The following is a 16,767-nucleotide window of genomic DNA, read 5'->3' as shown; positions in this document are numbered from 1 at the left end:
CACCGTTTGCGTAACGTGGATGTAAGTGACCTCAAGAGCATATAGATTAGCTATTAAGATAGAGTAACACAACTAGGGAGTGAAGAGTTTTGAATATTTGTTACCTTTTACAAATATACTTAATTGTGAGCTAATAGAATTTAATTTTTAATAATGGCTGTGTTTAACAACCCTCTTGCAGACTTTCTTAAAATTTAACAAGTCTGTAAGCCAGTTTGAGCCAATTCCACAACACCCCTGTACTTGAGATAATTCACAGTATAATTATAGGATAATGGATCCTGACCTTCATCTATGATCAATAAAAAGGGCCTCTAAGTGATTTTAGATGGTATTCTGAAAACACTAGGTCAGTGTTTTATAACGTCCTAGATGATTAAGGAAATTTTGTTGAGTGTCACCAGGAAGGATATTCAAAGAAAAGAGAGAATATTATATTCTTATTATTATCACTGTGCATTGCAAACTAGAACACTTAAAAAAGACCTAATAGGGTGGAGAAGATTCAGAGGAGGACAGGGAAGGGATCGAGGTAGTCAGTGAAACAACAAAGAGGTTGTAACAGACCAGACTGAAAAGATTAGGATGTGTAGCCAGAAGTGCTAAGGCAGCATGGCCCAAACCCATAAAATCAGGAAGGGGCTCATGGTGAACTCAGCCTTGTTTTCTAGGGGCATTACTGGAAGGGCATGGGAGATGAATTTTGATAATTGAAAGGAAAGGCTACTTACATAACATTTCTTGTGGGAGATGAATGGGAATATTTTTAAAAAGGTTTAGAGAAGGGTAAGATAGGGGAAGGGGGAATTAAGAGGTACAAACTACTAGGTATAAAATAAATAAAATACAAGGATATAATGTACAGCACAGAGAATATAACCAATATTTTATAATAACTCTAAATGGAGTATAAGCTATAAAAATATCAGATTTCTGTGTTGTATACCTGAAACTAATATAACTTTGTAAATCAAGTAAAAAACTTCTATCAAATAAACACCTCCCCCCCCCAAAAAAAGAGGTTTAAATATATTTATGAATGCCTGATTGCCTGATCTGTAATGGAGTATAAGCTTTTTGAGGGCAGGGACCTTTTCCTTTTCCTGACTGTGGGTAGCCCAGTGTAGTCAATTGGTAGTGTTTAGTATAACCTTGGAGAGTTTTAAGCTGGAGGAGGATGGGATCTAATGTTCACAGCAGATCACTGGCTACCAGGCAGAGAAGAGGAAGCAAGAGTGGGAGAAAGGAGATGGTAAGGAGGCTGCTGTGTGGCCATTCAGGTGAGCTGGGACGATGGCTGAACAAGGATGGGTATGGCCGAAATCAAGAAGAAGTAGACTGCAAATAGATTTTGGATGTAGGACTGATAGGAATTGCTCAGGGCCTGGGTGGGGGTGGGAGTGGGATGGCAGCTGAGGGAACTTCCTCCATTGTCTCTATTTTTCTTTTTTCCTTGTAGCTTATTTTATTTTATTGGAGTATAGTTGCTTTACAATATTCTGTTAGTTTCTGCTGTACAGCAAAGTGAGTCAGTTATACGTATATATATATCCACTCTTTTTTAGATTTCCTTCCCATTTAGGTCACCAAAGAGCATGTCTCTTAATCCATTCTGGGGTCCGTTGTCAGTGCTACCCAGAGGAAAATATTCTGTATGAAGTTCAGCTAACTGTACAGGATGCTAGTGATGTAGAATACAGATTTTTGTTAAAAATTGTTTTTCAGACAATTCAATGGCTTTTATTATATTCAGAGTTGGGCATCCGTCACAACTATCTCATTTCTCTCTAGTCTCTGGCAATCACTAATGTACTTTGTGTCTCTGTGGATTTGCCTATTCTGGACATTCCATACAAAAGGAATCATACAATACATGGTTCTTTGTGTGTGGCTTTGTTTTTACTTAGCATATATTTTCAAGATCCATCCATGTTGTAGCATGTATCACTACTTCATTCCTTTTTATTGCTGAATAACATTTCATTGTATCAAAATACAATACTTTATCCATTTATCATTAATGGGCATTTGGGTCATTTCTACTTTTGGCTGTTATAAATAATGCTTCTATGAACATTGATGTATAAGTTTTTGCGTGGATACGTATTTCTGTTTATCTTGGGTGTATACCTAGGATTGGGATTGCTGGGTCATATGGTAACTCTGTTTCACCATTTGAGGACCTGCCAAATTATTTTCCAAAGTGGCTGCACCATTTTACATTCTCATCAGAATATGTTTTTAAAGAGAGAAATAGCTTATAGCATTAAGCAAGTAGCGAATGTGGCGAGAGGCGTATATCCAGAATCAGTGGGGTTTGGGAGAAAGCAGAGAGTCCGCCCTCCCCCGTAGTCAGTTGGTGCCAAGCCAGACATCACAGATTTGCTCATGATGTGGGCTGATCTGACACAGAGACATCCAGGCATGTCCCCATCCAGTGTCACATTTGCACTAGATTAAGAAATGGAGCCATGCCGCTTGCATTTCATTCAGGTGCCCTTGACCACATATCATTGTGTGATGAGTTGAGGATACTGGTTGTCTGGGTGTATATTTGTTAAGAGTAAAACACACCACTTGGGTAAATCCTAGGCATACCTGTTGCTAATTTCACCCTTGTAAATTGTTCACCTTATACTTTTCACTCCACTTGCTAAGAGGTAGCAATTGTTAAATCTGACTCTTATGCTTGGGTTTACAAACTGGATTTGGTTCTTTGCTATCTTGTGTTATTGTTACTATTGCAAACTCCAGGCCAGGATAAAACCTAGCTGGACCCAGGGAGAATGTGCTGGAGTCAGGAAACTAGCATCTTGCTCTTGTGGTAACTGAGCTATTTGAATTTTCTTGAATTAAGCTGTATTTATTAATAAACTTTAAAATTCATTTTATAGAAGTTGCTGTTCTCTCAAGCTGTTTTAATATATCACATCTGTATTTGTCTTACAGGTAACAATTGCTTGTGATGCAGTTCTCAGCTCAAAATCTCCATACAGAAAGCAGGACCCAGATACGTGGGAAAATGAGTTACCAGTGTCCAAATATGCAAATAACCTCACCCAGTTAGACAACGGAGTCAGAATTCCTCCAAGGTGAGGGTCAGACAGCAAAGTGGAACTTTCCCCCCCAAAACGGGCCAAAGGAATATTTACATTTCTACCTCTTCACTGAATTAGCAATTACATATTTTCTTATCAGATGCCTTTTATTAAAAATAAGCTTGGAAAAAAAAAAATAAGCTTGGGACTTCCCTGGTGACACAGTGGTTAAGAATCTGCCTGCCAACGCAGGGGTCACAGGTTTGAGCCCTGGTCCGGGAAGATCCCACATGCCGCGGAGCAACTAAGCTCGTGCGCCACAGCTACGGAGTGTGTGCTCTAGAGCCCTCGAGCCACAAATACTGAAGCCCGCGTGCCTGGAGCCCGTGCTCCGCAACAAGAGAAGCCACCGCGATGAGAAGCCCACGCACCGCAACGAAGAGTAGCCCCTGCTTGCTGCAACCAGAGGAAGCCTGCACACAGCAATGAAGACCTAACACAGCCAAAATTAATTAATTATTTTAAAAATTAACACAGCCAAAATTAATTAATTAAAAAAAAGCTCAAAACTTCTCTCTAGAATTATCTGACCATGGCCAGCCCCTGCCCTGGAGCCCATCCCCACCCTAAGGTCTCCGGTTGTGAGCACCTGCAGCTCCTCGCTTGAGGGCTTTCTCTGCCTGCCCGAGCCAGGTAGCCCAGTGCACTGGACAGTCAGAAACGCTGCAGAGCTGTGCTCCCTCCTGGAACAGCCTTCAGCCAGTGACTGTGGAGTGGAGGGATGAACACCCTAGATCCCTATGCTCAGGTGGGGTAACTGTCTCCTGGAGTTCCCCAGCTGGACTGAGCCCCAGTGGCCCATGGGGTCATCTGCTTGTTCACAGGCCCTGCACTGGCTTCCTGCCCTTTCAGTCTCTCTTCCCTCACTCCCCTAGGGTGCTTCCTGGGATCGCCTCCCAAATGAGCTGTTTGCATTCAAATCTTTGTCTCAGAGTCTGCTTCTGGGGCACCCAACTTACAAAGACGGACAATAGTCTTTGGTTGTCACATTTTGGCTGGAATGCTCTTTAGGCTCCTTTTGCGCCTCCTGTAATCAGATGGCAGTGTGTTTCCAGGGGCAGGTGCTGGAGGGAAAGAGCAGGTAGATTAGGAATGTGTCCCTTCTGGTTGAACCCTGACTGTACTGCATTCCTGTTCTGTGTGGTCTTAGGGAAGGCATGGTTCCTCGGGGCTTTTTCTCCCTTTGATAGTGGGGATGGTAATAATGCTGAAGAGTGTATATTAGAATTAAATGATAATACTTCTGTAAAGCCCCTGGCACATACCTGACATTCGACCTTCAGTTAAGTTGTTTTCCTTTCTACTTAATTTAGATTGTCAGTGTAGTAGAGTTTTGTTTAAACCAGTCTTACTGCTTGTGGCTAATGCTTTGGAACTTCAGATGTTTATACACATGGGATCTTTAATGTTTTAAGCTTACTCGGGCTCCACAGTCTCTCATGTAAGGAATTTTAAGGAAATGACCTTTCCTCCTACCCTCAGGTTCTGTGTCTTTTCTAAAGTAAAAGAAACATCTCGAAGGAGCTGGCCCCTATTGGGGAGGCAGGCAGGTTACTGAGTGGCCCTGCTGCTCTGGAATGGATCTCTGTTAGTCCGCTGACGGTCTCCTGTGACTGCCCCAACTGCCCCCAGCTTGAGACACTCCATTTTCTTAGATGTTAATTTTCTAATCACGCCTTGTACTCTGGCTGTGCTAACTGCTGTCTGATGATTTCACAGTGGTTGGAAGTGTGCCAGGTGTGACCTGCGAGAAAACCTCTGGTTGAACCTGACCGACGGCTCTGTGCTGTGTGGGAAATGGTTCTTTGACAGCTCCGGGGGCAACGGGCATGCGCTGGAGCATTACAGAGACCTGGGCTACCCTCTAGCTGTGAAACTGGGAACCATCACTCCTGACGGGGCAGGTGAGTGTGCTTTTACCAACTTGGGAACTTACAGTGGCTCCCTCTTAGATTTAACCAGTGCCTTAATCTCTGGGGTTGGAGAGCATAAGCTCTGGACTCAGCCCAGGTTCGAATCCTCATTCTGCCTCTTGTTAGCTGTGAGATCTTGGGTGAGTTTTCAGATCCTTCTAAGCCTCAGGTTCCTCATCTTGAGGATAATCACAGTACCTCCCTTATAGGTTTGTTAAGATGCATAAGCATTTAGCCCAGTGCACACCGTAAGGTCATGATAAAAGTTTGCTGCTTTTGTTAGTATTTCTCTGAATATCTCTTGGCTAAGAGGACAGAAGCAGGAACCCGGACTTGTGAAGTGAATGTGCATAATCAAACCCACCATTAGAATAGTAGGGGGAAGGCCTAGAATTCATTATGGGGATTAGTATCATTTTAGGTACAAATGGATTCATTATGGAGAAGATGGGTTTTAAAGATACTGTGTGTTCAGAACCCCTGACATCAGCAGGCAGTGACGGTGTCCAGTGCAGCAAAGGGTTAGAAGTGGTTCCTGCTTGTACTGTCAGCTTCAGAACTGGTCTTCTTCGTGCTCTCACACTGTATGTTAGCTTTTGGCTATGTTTGTACAGTTAATTCCTTCTATCATTTGGTGAGGGAAAAGAGAAGTTACATCAGGGTTAATAACGAGAAACTTAAATACTGAGCAGTGGCCATAAGAACCCATCATCTCAGCATCACTGAAAACACTTATGAAGCACAGACCTGCACTCACACCCAGGTCAGTTTCTCCATCTGTCCAGGTTTTAATCTTTATTTCTTCTTTGCTTTAAGGTAAGATGATTTTTTTAGGAAAAATATAAAGACATTTGGCTTTTCTTCTCTGCTATCTTTCTCTGACTGAATTAGCCAGCCTCAAAGTTAATTAGTGAGGATGATGTTTTCACTGAATGTGGTACACTCTTTGTCAGCCATGCCCTCTCCATCAAACTGGTTTCATTTATCTGTTTTATAATTGAGGGCTGGCAGTTACGTCATGTCTAGATTCTTTTGATTCACCTTTTGGGTAAACTTCCAAAGTTTAGTGGACTTCTTTTAACTCATTAGAGAAAAGTAGCTGCAAGTCTCAGGTGCTGGTGCCAGACATTTTCCCCTCAAATAAATAAACCGCTACACAAGCCAGGTTGAATCCTAAGCCTTCCAGGATCTGAAGAGGAAATTCAGGACATGCAGTTGGATTCAGGGTTTCAGCAAAGTGCTTACAGGTCATTGCTCTGTTGAAGAACTGCTGTATATGGTAACCATCATTGCTCTTGTAGGGCCTATAGAGAGAAAGAAGAGTTTGTAATGTAGGCATTCTAGGGTACAATTGCAAGGGGAGGATAATTCAGATGTTTCTACTTTTAGTGCTATCTTATGCAGAGCCTTTTTTTTTTTTTTTTTTTTTGTGGTACGTGGGCCTCTCACTGTTGTGGCCTCTCCCGTTGCGGAGCACAGACTCCGGACGTGCAGGCTCAGCGGCCATGGCTCATGGGCCCAGCCGCTCCGCGCAGCATATGGGATCCTCCCGGACCAGGGCACAAACCCGTGTCCCCTGCATCGGCAGGCGGACTCTCAACCCCTGCACCACCAGGGAAGCCCCCTTTTTAAAAATTGGAGTACAGTTGATTTACATACAGTGTTGTGTTACTTTCAGGTATACAGCAAAATGATTCAGTTATACATATGTATATTCTTTTTCAGATCCTTTTCTATTATAGGTTATTACAAGATATTGAATATAGTTCCCTGTGCTATATAGTAAGTCCTTGTTGTTTATCTATTTTATATATAGTAGTGTGTATCTGTTAATCCCAAACTTCTAAATTATCCCCCTTCCTATTTTCCCTTTGGTAACCATAAGTTTGTTTTCTATGTCTGAGTCTGTTTCTGTTTTGTAAATAAGTTCATTTGTATCATCTTTTTAGATTCCTCCTGTAAGTGGTGTCATATGATATTTGTCTTTCTCTGTCTGACTTACTTCACATAGTATGATAATCTCTAGGTCCATCCATGTTACTGCAAATGGCAATATTTTATTCTTTTTCATGGCTGAGTAATATTATGTAGTGTTTTGATAAGACCAGTTATTAGAAGTCCAGCTCTCAGAACATCCTGTTCAAGACAACAATTATTTGTATATGGGGATTTGTTCTAAAATTTTGCTTGAGCTCTGTCTTTTTCATCTTTAAGTTCCAAACAAAATCTTATGCATGTAGGCATGGATACTTTGATTAAATGAACCAGCTGGTCTATAAGTACTTAAATAATTATATTCTATTTAAATGTATGCTAGTAGTAAAGGCAAGGATTAATTCTATTCTCTATGCATATTTTTTAAAAAATATATTTATTTATTTATTTATTTCTGGCTGTGTCGGGTCTTAGTTTGGCATGCGGGATCTTTCATCGTGGTGTGTGGGCTTCTCTCTAGTTGTGGCGCATGGGCTCAGTAGTTCTGGTGCATGGGCTCAGTAGTTGTGGCTCGTGGGCTCAGTAGCTGTGGTGCGCAAATTACTCTTCATGTAATTGAGAGTATTTGAATAAATTCTCTTTTTTCAACCATAGAAAGCATAAAACATTGTCAAAAGCAATGTAGAATGTGCACCTGTGATGAGGGTTCTTAAACTCGCTTAGCTGAGGCAATGTTCACTTTTTTTTTTAATGACTATTTTTTTAAAAATTATTATTTTTTATTTATTTTTTTGGCTGTGTTGGGTCTTTGTTGCTGTGCGTGGGCTTTCTCTAGTTGTGGTGAGTGGGAGCTACTCTTCGTTGTGATATGCGGCTTCTTATCGTGGTGGCTTCTTTTGTTGCGGAGCATGGGCTCTAGGCGTGCGGGCTTCAGTAGTTGCAGTGCATGGGTTCAGTAGTTGTGGCTCATGGGCTTAGCTGCTCCGCGGCATGTGGGATCTTCCCGGACCAGGGCTCGAACCCGTGTCCCCTGCATTGGCAGGTGGATTCTTAACCACTGCTCCACCAGGGAAGCCCATGTTCACTTTTTGACAATAGATCAGGATTTGATTCTGGCTTATCTTGTGCAGAGTTGGTTTTAACGCAAATAATTATTTTCAGTCTAATTATCATTACATATTAGTTTATGGGATGCATCAATTCTATTTTTCTTTTAAATCTGTTTAATAGATTGCTAGTTATAGCTTATTGTTTATTTAAAAAGCCAAATAAGTTAATGAAAACATGTGTAAAGTTTCCATAAGTGTCTGATGATGGGCCTTGTGGATGTTGAGGCCCAGGAGGGTAGGGTGCCCTCTGTCTGGGGGTGGGGTGGCCCTCTCCTGATGACGGTACCACTGGTGAGGGTCCATTTTCCATACTTGCTAGGCTCACTGAGGCTAATTCAACTCACAAGAGACTAAGTGTTAAAGTCGGGGTGTTTAGTTTTTAGTTTCTAGTGAGAACCACAACCACCTGTAAGTGGGATGTTTATGTCAACTCGACCAGTATGTTCCCTCCCTGTGGGAAGCTGAATTATATTTAGAATATTGCTTAGTGAACATGGAATCCAAACAGGTTGTGAACTCAGATGTTTAATGGTCGTGTGATCCAGTCGTCCTGGTTTCCTTCTCTCCAGTAAGGACATACCTGCTCAGTGAGAAACTCCTACTCATCTTGAGGTCTCAGCCTAGAATTAGTTCTTCCAGGAAGCCTTGATCCCTCCAGGCTAGGCCATTGTGGTGGCTGGGTAATAAAAGTGGGCCCCATATCGAATTCCACTCTGGGTTCCATGGGTACAGCCGCAAACAAAATAAGAAACAGGTCACCATACAGGCAAACAAAAAGCTTTCCTCTGTGGGAGGAGACATTTGTTTGGCAGAGCAAGGTTGAGGTTCTTGGTGGGAAAGGAATGAAGAGGGTTGGAGGCAAGAGAAGGTGTGTTTTTCTTTCATCATAGAAATTAGTTTACCTGAGAAGAATCCTCAAAGCCTTGGTGATTACAGGAGAGTCTTCCTGTAATGCCCATGGCAGCAGTGAAATTGCCTATCCCACTGGCCCCTGCACCAGCTCAGCAGCATCTGAAGGTGATTTTTTTTTTTTTTCTGTTTTCCATCCTTTATTGAAAGGTCCCACATCCTCAGGGACCCCAGGCAAACCAGACGCCAGACAGGTCCCCCAAATATAGCAGGAGGCCTGAAAGGGGAGAGGAATGACTTATGATCCCACCACACCTCCCTGGAAACAGAAACCCACCACAGACGGACAGACAGACAGGGCCAGGACGGGGGAGACCTTACCTCCCTCTAGGTTCTCTGCCCTTTGCCCCCACTTGAAAAGAAAGTCAAACACCGACTATGCGGCACCCCAGCCCCCCACCCACCCTAGCAGCGTTTGTGCCCCCCCCGCCGGCCCCCCTCGCAAGGGGCAGCGCTGAGGCAGCTTCCCGTCGCTCTCCTTCACTTTGGTTTGCTCCTGGCAGCTCCGTGCCCTCTTCCTTCCTCCCTCAGCCTCCGGCCCAGTTACCCCTACATCTTCTATCACCTACTCGGACCTTCTCTCTGGTCTCTAGGGCCTCCTGCCCCAGGGCTTCTGGGGAAGCAGCATCTCCTCCCAGCGAGGGGCTGCTCCAGGCCCTCTCTGCCCAAGATGCGGGGCTCACACGGCCGCCCCAGTCTCCTTGAGGTCAGGGGCTGAGCGCTGCCGTCTCATCCGCGGGGGCGTAGTGTATGGGGGGTAGCGGGGCCCTGGGGGCCTCTGGGCTGGGTATGATTGGGGCTGCTGGGGATAATGTGCTTTCTGGGCTGGAAGTTCTGCGGTTCGGGCTGTGCAGAACCCCCTCCCCGGGATCGGCCCCCTCTGTCCAGGGAATTCCTGTGGGGACGGTGGGACCTGCGGGGACTTGGGGGCCTGCGGGCAGGGGTGGCCGGAGAGGGGGTGAGCTCCTCGGGGGTCGGGGGTGGCGCTGGGGACTCCCCGGCCCCCGCCCCCGGCCAGGACTCGCAGTGCTGGGGGTTGCTCTTGAAGGGGAAGTGCAGCGTGCAGTCACGAGGGGGCACGAAGCGGGTGGGGGGGTTTGCGCAGCCCCCCGCCCCGGCCCCTGGAGCCTGCAGTCCCTGCAGCCGCAGCTGCTCCTGCTTGAGCCAGCGAAGGCGCCCCCGACGGAAGGCGGGGTCCTCCTCCATCAGCCTCGACACCCGCTCCCAGCTCGACAGGGGCGGCGAGGAGGCCGCGCGGGAGGTGCTCGGTCACTGGGGGCTTCCTGCTCCGCTGCCTCAGACCCTTGGGGCTGGGCTCACGTGGCCTCACCGGCTTCTTCATTCTCATCCTCGTGATCCTGGGTCAGGGGGATGACCCTCTCCATGCGAAGCATGCGGTCCCTCAGGGCCTGCAGCTCGCGGTCCGTGCAGCTGTTCTGCAGCTTCACCTCCTGCAGGATCCCCGCCAGCTTGTCGATGTGAGCCCGGAGGTCCTCCGCCTCTGCGCCACGGGCTCCCTCCTCACTGCCGCCTGAAGGTGATTTTTCTTCTTTGATCATCTTCACCCCTGACCTGGGTATCAGCTCAAGGATTTGGATCAAGGCATTGACTACTTCATTTTAGTTTTGACCTGGTTTGTGCCCCTCTGTGTGCCTCTGTGCTGCTCCACTGTGGCACTTTTCATGAGATCCTGTTGCTGCGTCTAATGGTGGTCACCTGGGACGGCAGAGCCTGAGCGCCACGTTTGTTGTTTACTATTCTGTCTCATCTAGCATAGCCCCTCACACATAGTAGGTGCTCAGTAAATATTTGTGTTGTAAACAGATGGAGGAAGACAGACACACGGATAAAGTTTTCTCCTCTGATTTACCTTTTTTTCTTTTTCTTCTTTTTTTCAATTTTATGGACATCTTTTTCCTCTTAATTGTTTTCCTTTCCTGACCACAGTCTAGGCTCTGTCTGGCCTGGGAGTTATACTGTCTAAGGTGATGGTATATACCTCTGCCCTCATTCATTTTGTGTTTGGGTTTCTAGATTAATTGCTGGAGCATTTTGTTGTTTTTGTTCTTTTCCTGTCTGTGGCAGATGCTCTATAGGCATGCAAATATAAACTCAGGGTGGAGAGATGCAGTTTGGGTGAATGGGTCATACATACTGTGGAGAGATCCTTTCCTCTCTGGCTTGTGACTTGGTGTTTGACCAAGAGTTATGGGTTTGTTTGTTTTCCCATTTGAGCTGTGATGATAGAGCAGTGAAGCCAGCTTCTCTGGTTTCTTTAGTCTTTCTAAACACCAGATCTTGTTGAGGTACACCTCTACCTCTCTCTCCTTCTGCTTTCCTTTGTGGGTATCTGAGGGCAGAATTTGGACTTCTGCCATTTTCTGGGGCTTAGGAAAGAGAGCCCAAAGTCACATGAGTAAACCATAGCCAAGAAGACATCTGTTGAGGTCCTTTATACTAAACCAGCATTCTTATAAGACTATTTGAAATAATAAAGGTTAAACTTGTGAGGACAGGGACCCTGCTTGTCTTATTTAATATTAAATCCTCAGTATCTGTATATATTTGGTGTTCAGTAAATATTTGTTGAATACAATGAATGAATCAATAAATGAATGAATGAGTGAGTGAATCCCTGTGGGTGAACAAGGATGACCAGTGGTACACTAGTCCTAATAGTATACCACCATATAGAAACATTTTAATCTTTGGCAGTTACTTATAAAACATTCTTTTCAATCAAAATATAATAAATTTGGGAAAAAAAGAAAAGCAAAAAACCAAAAAGAAACCTTCCCATTCAGAGAAAAGAAATGATTACCATTTTTATGTAAATTCCTTACAGATTCTCAGTCTTTGTCTCAGTCTTAGTCTCCATCTCTATTCTCTAACCTTTTCCTTAGTTTTGGAACTTAATGCACATACTATTTTCTAACATGCTTATCACATCAATTAGTTATTCATGCTGTAAACCTTTTCTTTTATCTTTTCCCTTCTGCGGGTCTCTCCATGCTCTCCATGGCTTAATTTGTCATTTAACTTGAAATGAAACAATGACTGGTTTCCTTCTAAAGTAAACATAGTTACTCATGAAACTCTGCTTGGACTATTCCTAGGAGGATCTTTCTGTGAACTTCCTAACTGTGTGTCTTGGCTCCAAGCTTTTAAGTCAGGGAAGGGGTCAGCAGGGTAATACTTGTCAGGCAATGCTTATTTGCTACAATAGTTTCTGATCTAAGACTTGACTTTGCTAAGCAGAAGTTGGAAATAAAGTGAATTTCCCAATGAAAAATGTGTAAGGATTTGCAGCTCCTGAGTCTATTTCAATTTTTTTTTCTATGACTCCATGTCATTTTTAAATTCTTCATTATTGCCAAGTTTAAGGATCACAGTTCATTTTTAGATTTCTTGTGTGTTACTCACTAAACTGTTTTTGTTATTGGGGTAAGAAGTAACTGTTGTGTCTGACCAAATCATGGCATATTTTTGGAGCAGTTAATGACTGGAGATAGGAAATGTTAATTTCTCACTAATTTCTCATTAGGCTGGAGCCTAATGGCTTAAGAACCATAGAGTTCTATGTGATTTTCACTTATTTTGAAACCCTAGACCCATGCCAATGGTGCATTTCTAGCAATCTTATTTTCTCTTGGAGCTCTGATAATTAGAGGCTTAGGGGCTTAGAGGCTTAAAGTCTTAAGTCTTCAAAACCATCTCACTAGTTAATAATAACCAAAGATAAGTGCCTGGGGAGTGTCATTTTCACCTTCCAGCCAATATTTGAGTGGTATTTTGGTGTCATGTGTCATAGATTAAAAATATCGTTGATGTATTTGTTTTAAGTTATTCGTTCAAAGATTTTTTTTTTTTATATTTAAACTTTTTGGAAATTTTTTCTTAATTGGGCTGGGGATTTTGTCTTTTGTTTTTGCTTTTGAGAGCACTGAATTATATTTAAAAAAGGAATATAGTTGAAGGCTGCTATTCACAAGTTAAAATGGGCCCCTAAGGGAAGAGGGATAGAAGAGAAAGCTATACAATGTTTAATCTATTAATAATAGAAAGAGTGGCTTTTTTGGGGTGGCAGTGAGTCTCTGTGTATCTGGGTTTGGGTCAGAGGGTCACCATAGTTTTTATATATATTACTTTTTGTTCTACTCCTGGTATTGTTCCAAAGAGCAAGAAACTCCTTGAACAGTCTATCTTTTACTGTCCTAAAGAATAATATCTTTATATCTATTTTCAGATTTTGTTTTTCAAATTTAGAAGTGAAGAAATTGTGGTTTTTGACTCTCCATTCCTGTTAAGGGCCTAGGATGGTGCTTCACTGAGCCTCTTGGTCTCCTGAGAGATCTGAGGAAATAGTCTAGTGCAGAGGAAAAAGGACTGGGCCTCGAGTCAGAATACCTGGGTTCTGGGCCACGTGAGGGGTTTGAGGCAAATGATTTAACTTTTCTAACCCTCGTTTCCTTACATGCAAAATGGGCCTGAAAATGTTTCCCTCTACTGCATTGCACTGCCCTATGACGACAGATAAGGCAGCAGTTTGGATAGCTTTTGAAAACGCTAGGCAGGGCTTCCCCGGTGGCGCAATGGTTGAGAGCCTGCCTGCCAGTGCAGGGGACACGGGTTCAAGCCCTGGTCTGGGAAGATCCCACATGCTGCGGAGCAACTGGGCCCGTGAGCCACAATTACTGAGCCTGTGCGTCTGGAGCCTGTGCTCCACAACAAGAGAGGCCGTGATAGTGAGAGGCCCGCACACCGCGATGAAGAGTGGCCCCCACTTGCCGCAACTAGAGAAAGCCCTCGCACAGAAATGAAGACCCAACACAGCAATCAATCAATAAATAAATATTTAAAAAAAAAAAAACGCTAGGCAGTGCTTCTCAGACTTTGCTGTGCACGTGGAGATCTTGTTAAAAGGCAGATTCTCATTCAGTTGGTTTGGGGTTGGGCCCGAGATTCTGCATTTCTCACAAGCTCCCAGGTAATGCTGCTGCTTTGAATCATACCGCAAGAAGCCAGGTGCGATCTAAAGTCTTACGTTGTCAGGGGGGATATTGAGGGTCCTGAGGAGAGAACCCTCCCCTGCCACCCCCAAACACACAGCTTCCCAACACCGGTGTGCCGTGAGTGGGTTACGGACGAGGCCAACATGCTGATCCCTCAGGTCCTGGGGCGGGTGGAGCCTCCTGAGCTACCCCACTGCGCTAAATGCATCATCATCTTCTTCTGTGTGCTGTAGGGTGGACGCATTTGGGAAGCACAGCAGTCTTCACAGATCCCTCACCAGCTCTGTGGGGTGTGGACACTGAAGAGGGAAGAGGGGATGAGGGGGCAGGCGGAGGTGGAGGGTCGTGAGGTGGTAGGTCTGGGACTACCAGAGAGACTATAGAGGGTTCCACAGGCAGAATTTTGTTTTGTCCTGGACCTCACACTGCGGTCCAGCCATTTGGCAGCCCCGAGGGCCTGTGTGTCTCTGTTCCTCACAGGTTCTCCCTGCATGGGCAGACGGCGTGGCTGTTTCCTCCATCACCCTTCCCTCCTCCCGAACTTATATCTATGCCACTGGGGTTCGGGTTAGAACAATCCGTGTTAGGCATTTGTATTTGTCTAATTTTAAAACTTTAGACACTGTTCTTTTTTTCTTGTTTCAGAAACCTTTTTAAAATTACTTTATGAAATGTCAAAAGAATTGATATTATGGGTATGTTTACAAAATACCTATTTATTATGCTTATTTTTTATCATCTGTCTTCCCCCCCAGTTGAAACTCACAAGAGATTTTTGTTTTGTTCATTGCTATATCCCAAGCCCAGGGCATAGTAGGAGCTCGGTAAATATGTGTTGATTATTGAATGACTTGATTACAGATCTCAGTGCTTATTCTCTTCACCTTCTAGATGTTTATTCTTTCCAAGAAGAGGAACCTGTTTTGGATCCTCATTTGGCCAAGCACTTAGCGCATTTTGGAATTGATATGCTTCATATGCATGGGGTAAGAAAGGTCTCCTTTTGTCTCTATTCCCACTTTGCGGGGAAACTGTTTGGTTTATTTATATAATTCCTATCACACAAATCTTAATTTTCTAGGTTTTATGTTTTAATGTTTGCATTTACTTCTTTAACTTAATTAGTATTTTGTTTTGGTTATCAGCTTAGATTTTTAATTTTTATTTTATAGTAAAAATGGCACCTCATCCAGTACCATTTTGTTTTAGTTGGAGTTTACTTGCAAAATTCCTGTCTCCTTTGATGGAGAGTTGCGTGAATCACTCTTTGTTCACTAAAGGGAGAAGGTACAGGGAGATGACCTTTAAAATCATCTGTGACCAACATCACTTTAATTGATTACAGGAAGGGAAGCAGAGCTCCTGGGGCAGGGGTGGAAAGAATAAGCCAACAGATTATTGTTGATGGAAACGCTTTGCCTTATTTCATATTGTGTTTTCAGGCTGGTATTGTGACTGTGTAATATTTGTCCCTATGAGGAGCTGGTTAACTGTGCGTGTTTTGCTTTAGCTCATGTGTTCTCCCTCTCCTCATGTTCTCCTCTCTAACTCCTCTTTCTCACTCATGTCACTTTTTTTTCGGTACGCGGGCCTCTCACTGTTGTGGCCTCTCCCGTTGCGGAGCACAGGCTCCAGACGCGCAGGCTCAGCGGCCACGGCTCACGGGCCCAGCCGCTCCGCGCCACGTGGGATCCTCCTGGACCGGGCCCGAACCCGCGTCCCCCCCATCGCAAGCGGACCCTCAACCACTGCGCCACCAGGGAAGCCCTTTTTTTTTTTTTTTTTTTTTTGCGGTACGTGGGCCTCTCACGGTTATGGCCTCTCCTGTTGCGGAGCACAGGCTCCGGACGCGCAGGCTCAGCGGCCATGGCTCATGGGCCCAGCCGCTCCACGGCATGTGGGATCCTCCCGGACCGGGGCACGAACCCGTGTCCCCTGCATCGGCAGGCGGACTCTCAACCACTGCGCCACCAGGGAAGCCCACTCATGTCACTTTTTAATTTGTTTTCTGTGCTCTTCTTTAAACCTCCCTCCCATGTCGAGCTTCTCCCGAACCCCATGGTTTTATTCCACTTTCTTCTCCAACTGCCTTGCTTTTTGTTTGCTGGGTTGCATTGTATCTGCCCTTGAGATTATTCTACTTGCTTCTTTTTTTTTGATTCCTATTTGTCTTCTTCCTCCTCCTATCACCTTTCCTCCCAGTCTCTGTCTCTTTTATTTTAAAATCTTTTAAATGTGGGTTTTTTTTAAATTGTGGAGAGATACACCTAATGTAAAATTTACTGTTTTAACCATTTTTTAAGTGTACAATTCTGTGGCATTAAGTTCATTTGTCTTGTGTAACCATCACCACGTCAGTCTTTTTTAATGAGGTTGTTTATTTCTCTGTTTAACTGGGGAAGAACGGCAGAAACATCTATTGCTGTTAGAAATAATTGGTGGGGCATGATGTTTGAATGATAATCATTGTTAAAGTTGTATTTCTTCAATGACGTTGCCCCAGACAGAGAACGGCCTCCAGGACAATGATAGCAAGCCGCGGATCAGCGAGTGGGAGGTGATCCAGGAGACGGGGACGAAGCTGAAGCCCATGTACGGCCCCGGATACACGGGTCTCAAGAACCTGGGCAACAGTTGCTATCTCAGTTCTGTGATGCAGGCCATCTTCAGCATCCCGGAATTCCAGAGAGCGTAAGTGTCCCGTGTAGACCAGGGTGCACAGCCTGCCCTGCATCCCCTCCGCGTCCAGTCAGGTAGTGTGTGCTGAGGAAGCCCTTCACCATCTGTGCTG

General features: G+C 44.5%; 1 protein-coding gene across 1 annotated transcript in view; it reads left to right on the top strand.

The window, feature by feature from the left end:
* USP13 (ubiquitin specific peptidase 13) overlaps nt 1–16,767 on the top strand; it is a 124,320-nt gene that overhangs the window by 43,227 nt on the left and 64,326 nt on the right. Inside the window, exons 5-8 of the mRNA XM_022571596.2 lie at nt 2,950–3,092; nt 4,818–5,002; nt 14,868–14,962; nt 16,480–16,667. Of these exons, the coding sequence (XP_022427304.2) occupies nt 2,950–3,092; nt 4,818–5,002; nt 14,868–14,962; nt 16,480–16,667 (611 nt within the window). The remainder of the gene's footprint in view (nt 1–2,949; nt 3,093–4,817; nt 5,003–14,867; nt 14,963–16,479; nt 16,668–16,767) is intronic.

This window comes from Delphinapterus leucas, chromosome 4 (genome assembly GCF_059928025.1).
Source record: "Delphinapterus leucas isolate spDelLeu-1000000601 "Yukka" chromosome 4, BTC_Dleu_Yukka2, whole genome shotgun sequence".
Classification (NCBI taxonomy): domain Eukaryota; kingdom Metazoa; phylum Chordata; class Mammalia; order Artiodactyla; family Monodontidae; genus Delphinapterus; species Delphinapterus leucas.
Note: the sequence above shows the minus strand (reverse complement) of the source record. Positions and strands in the feature narration are given on the sequence as shown.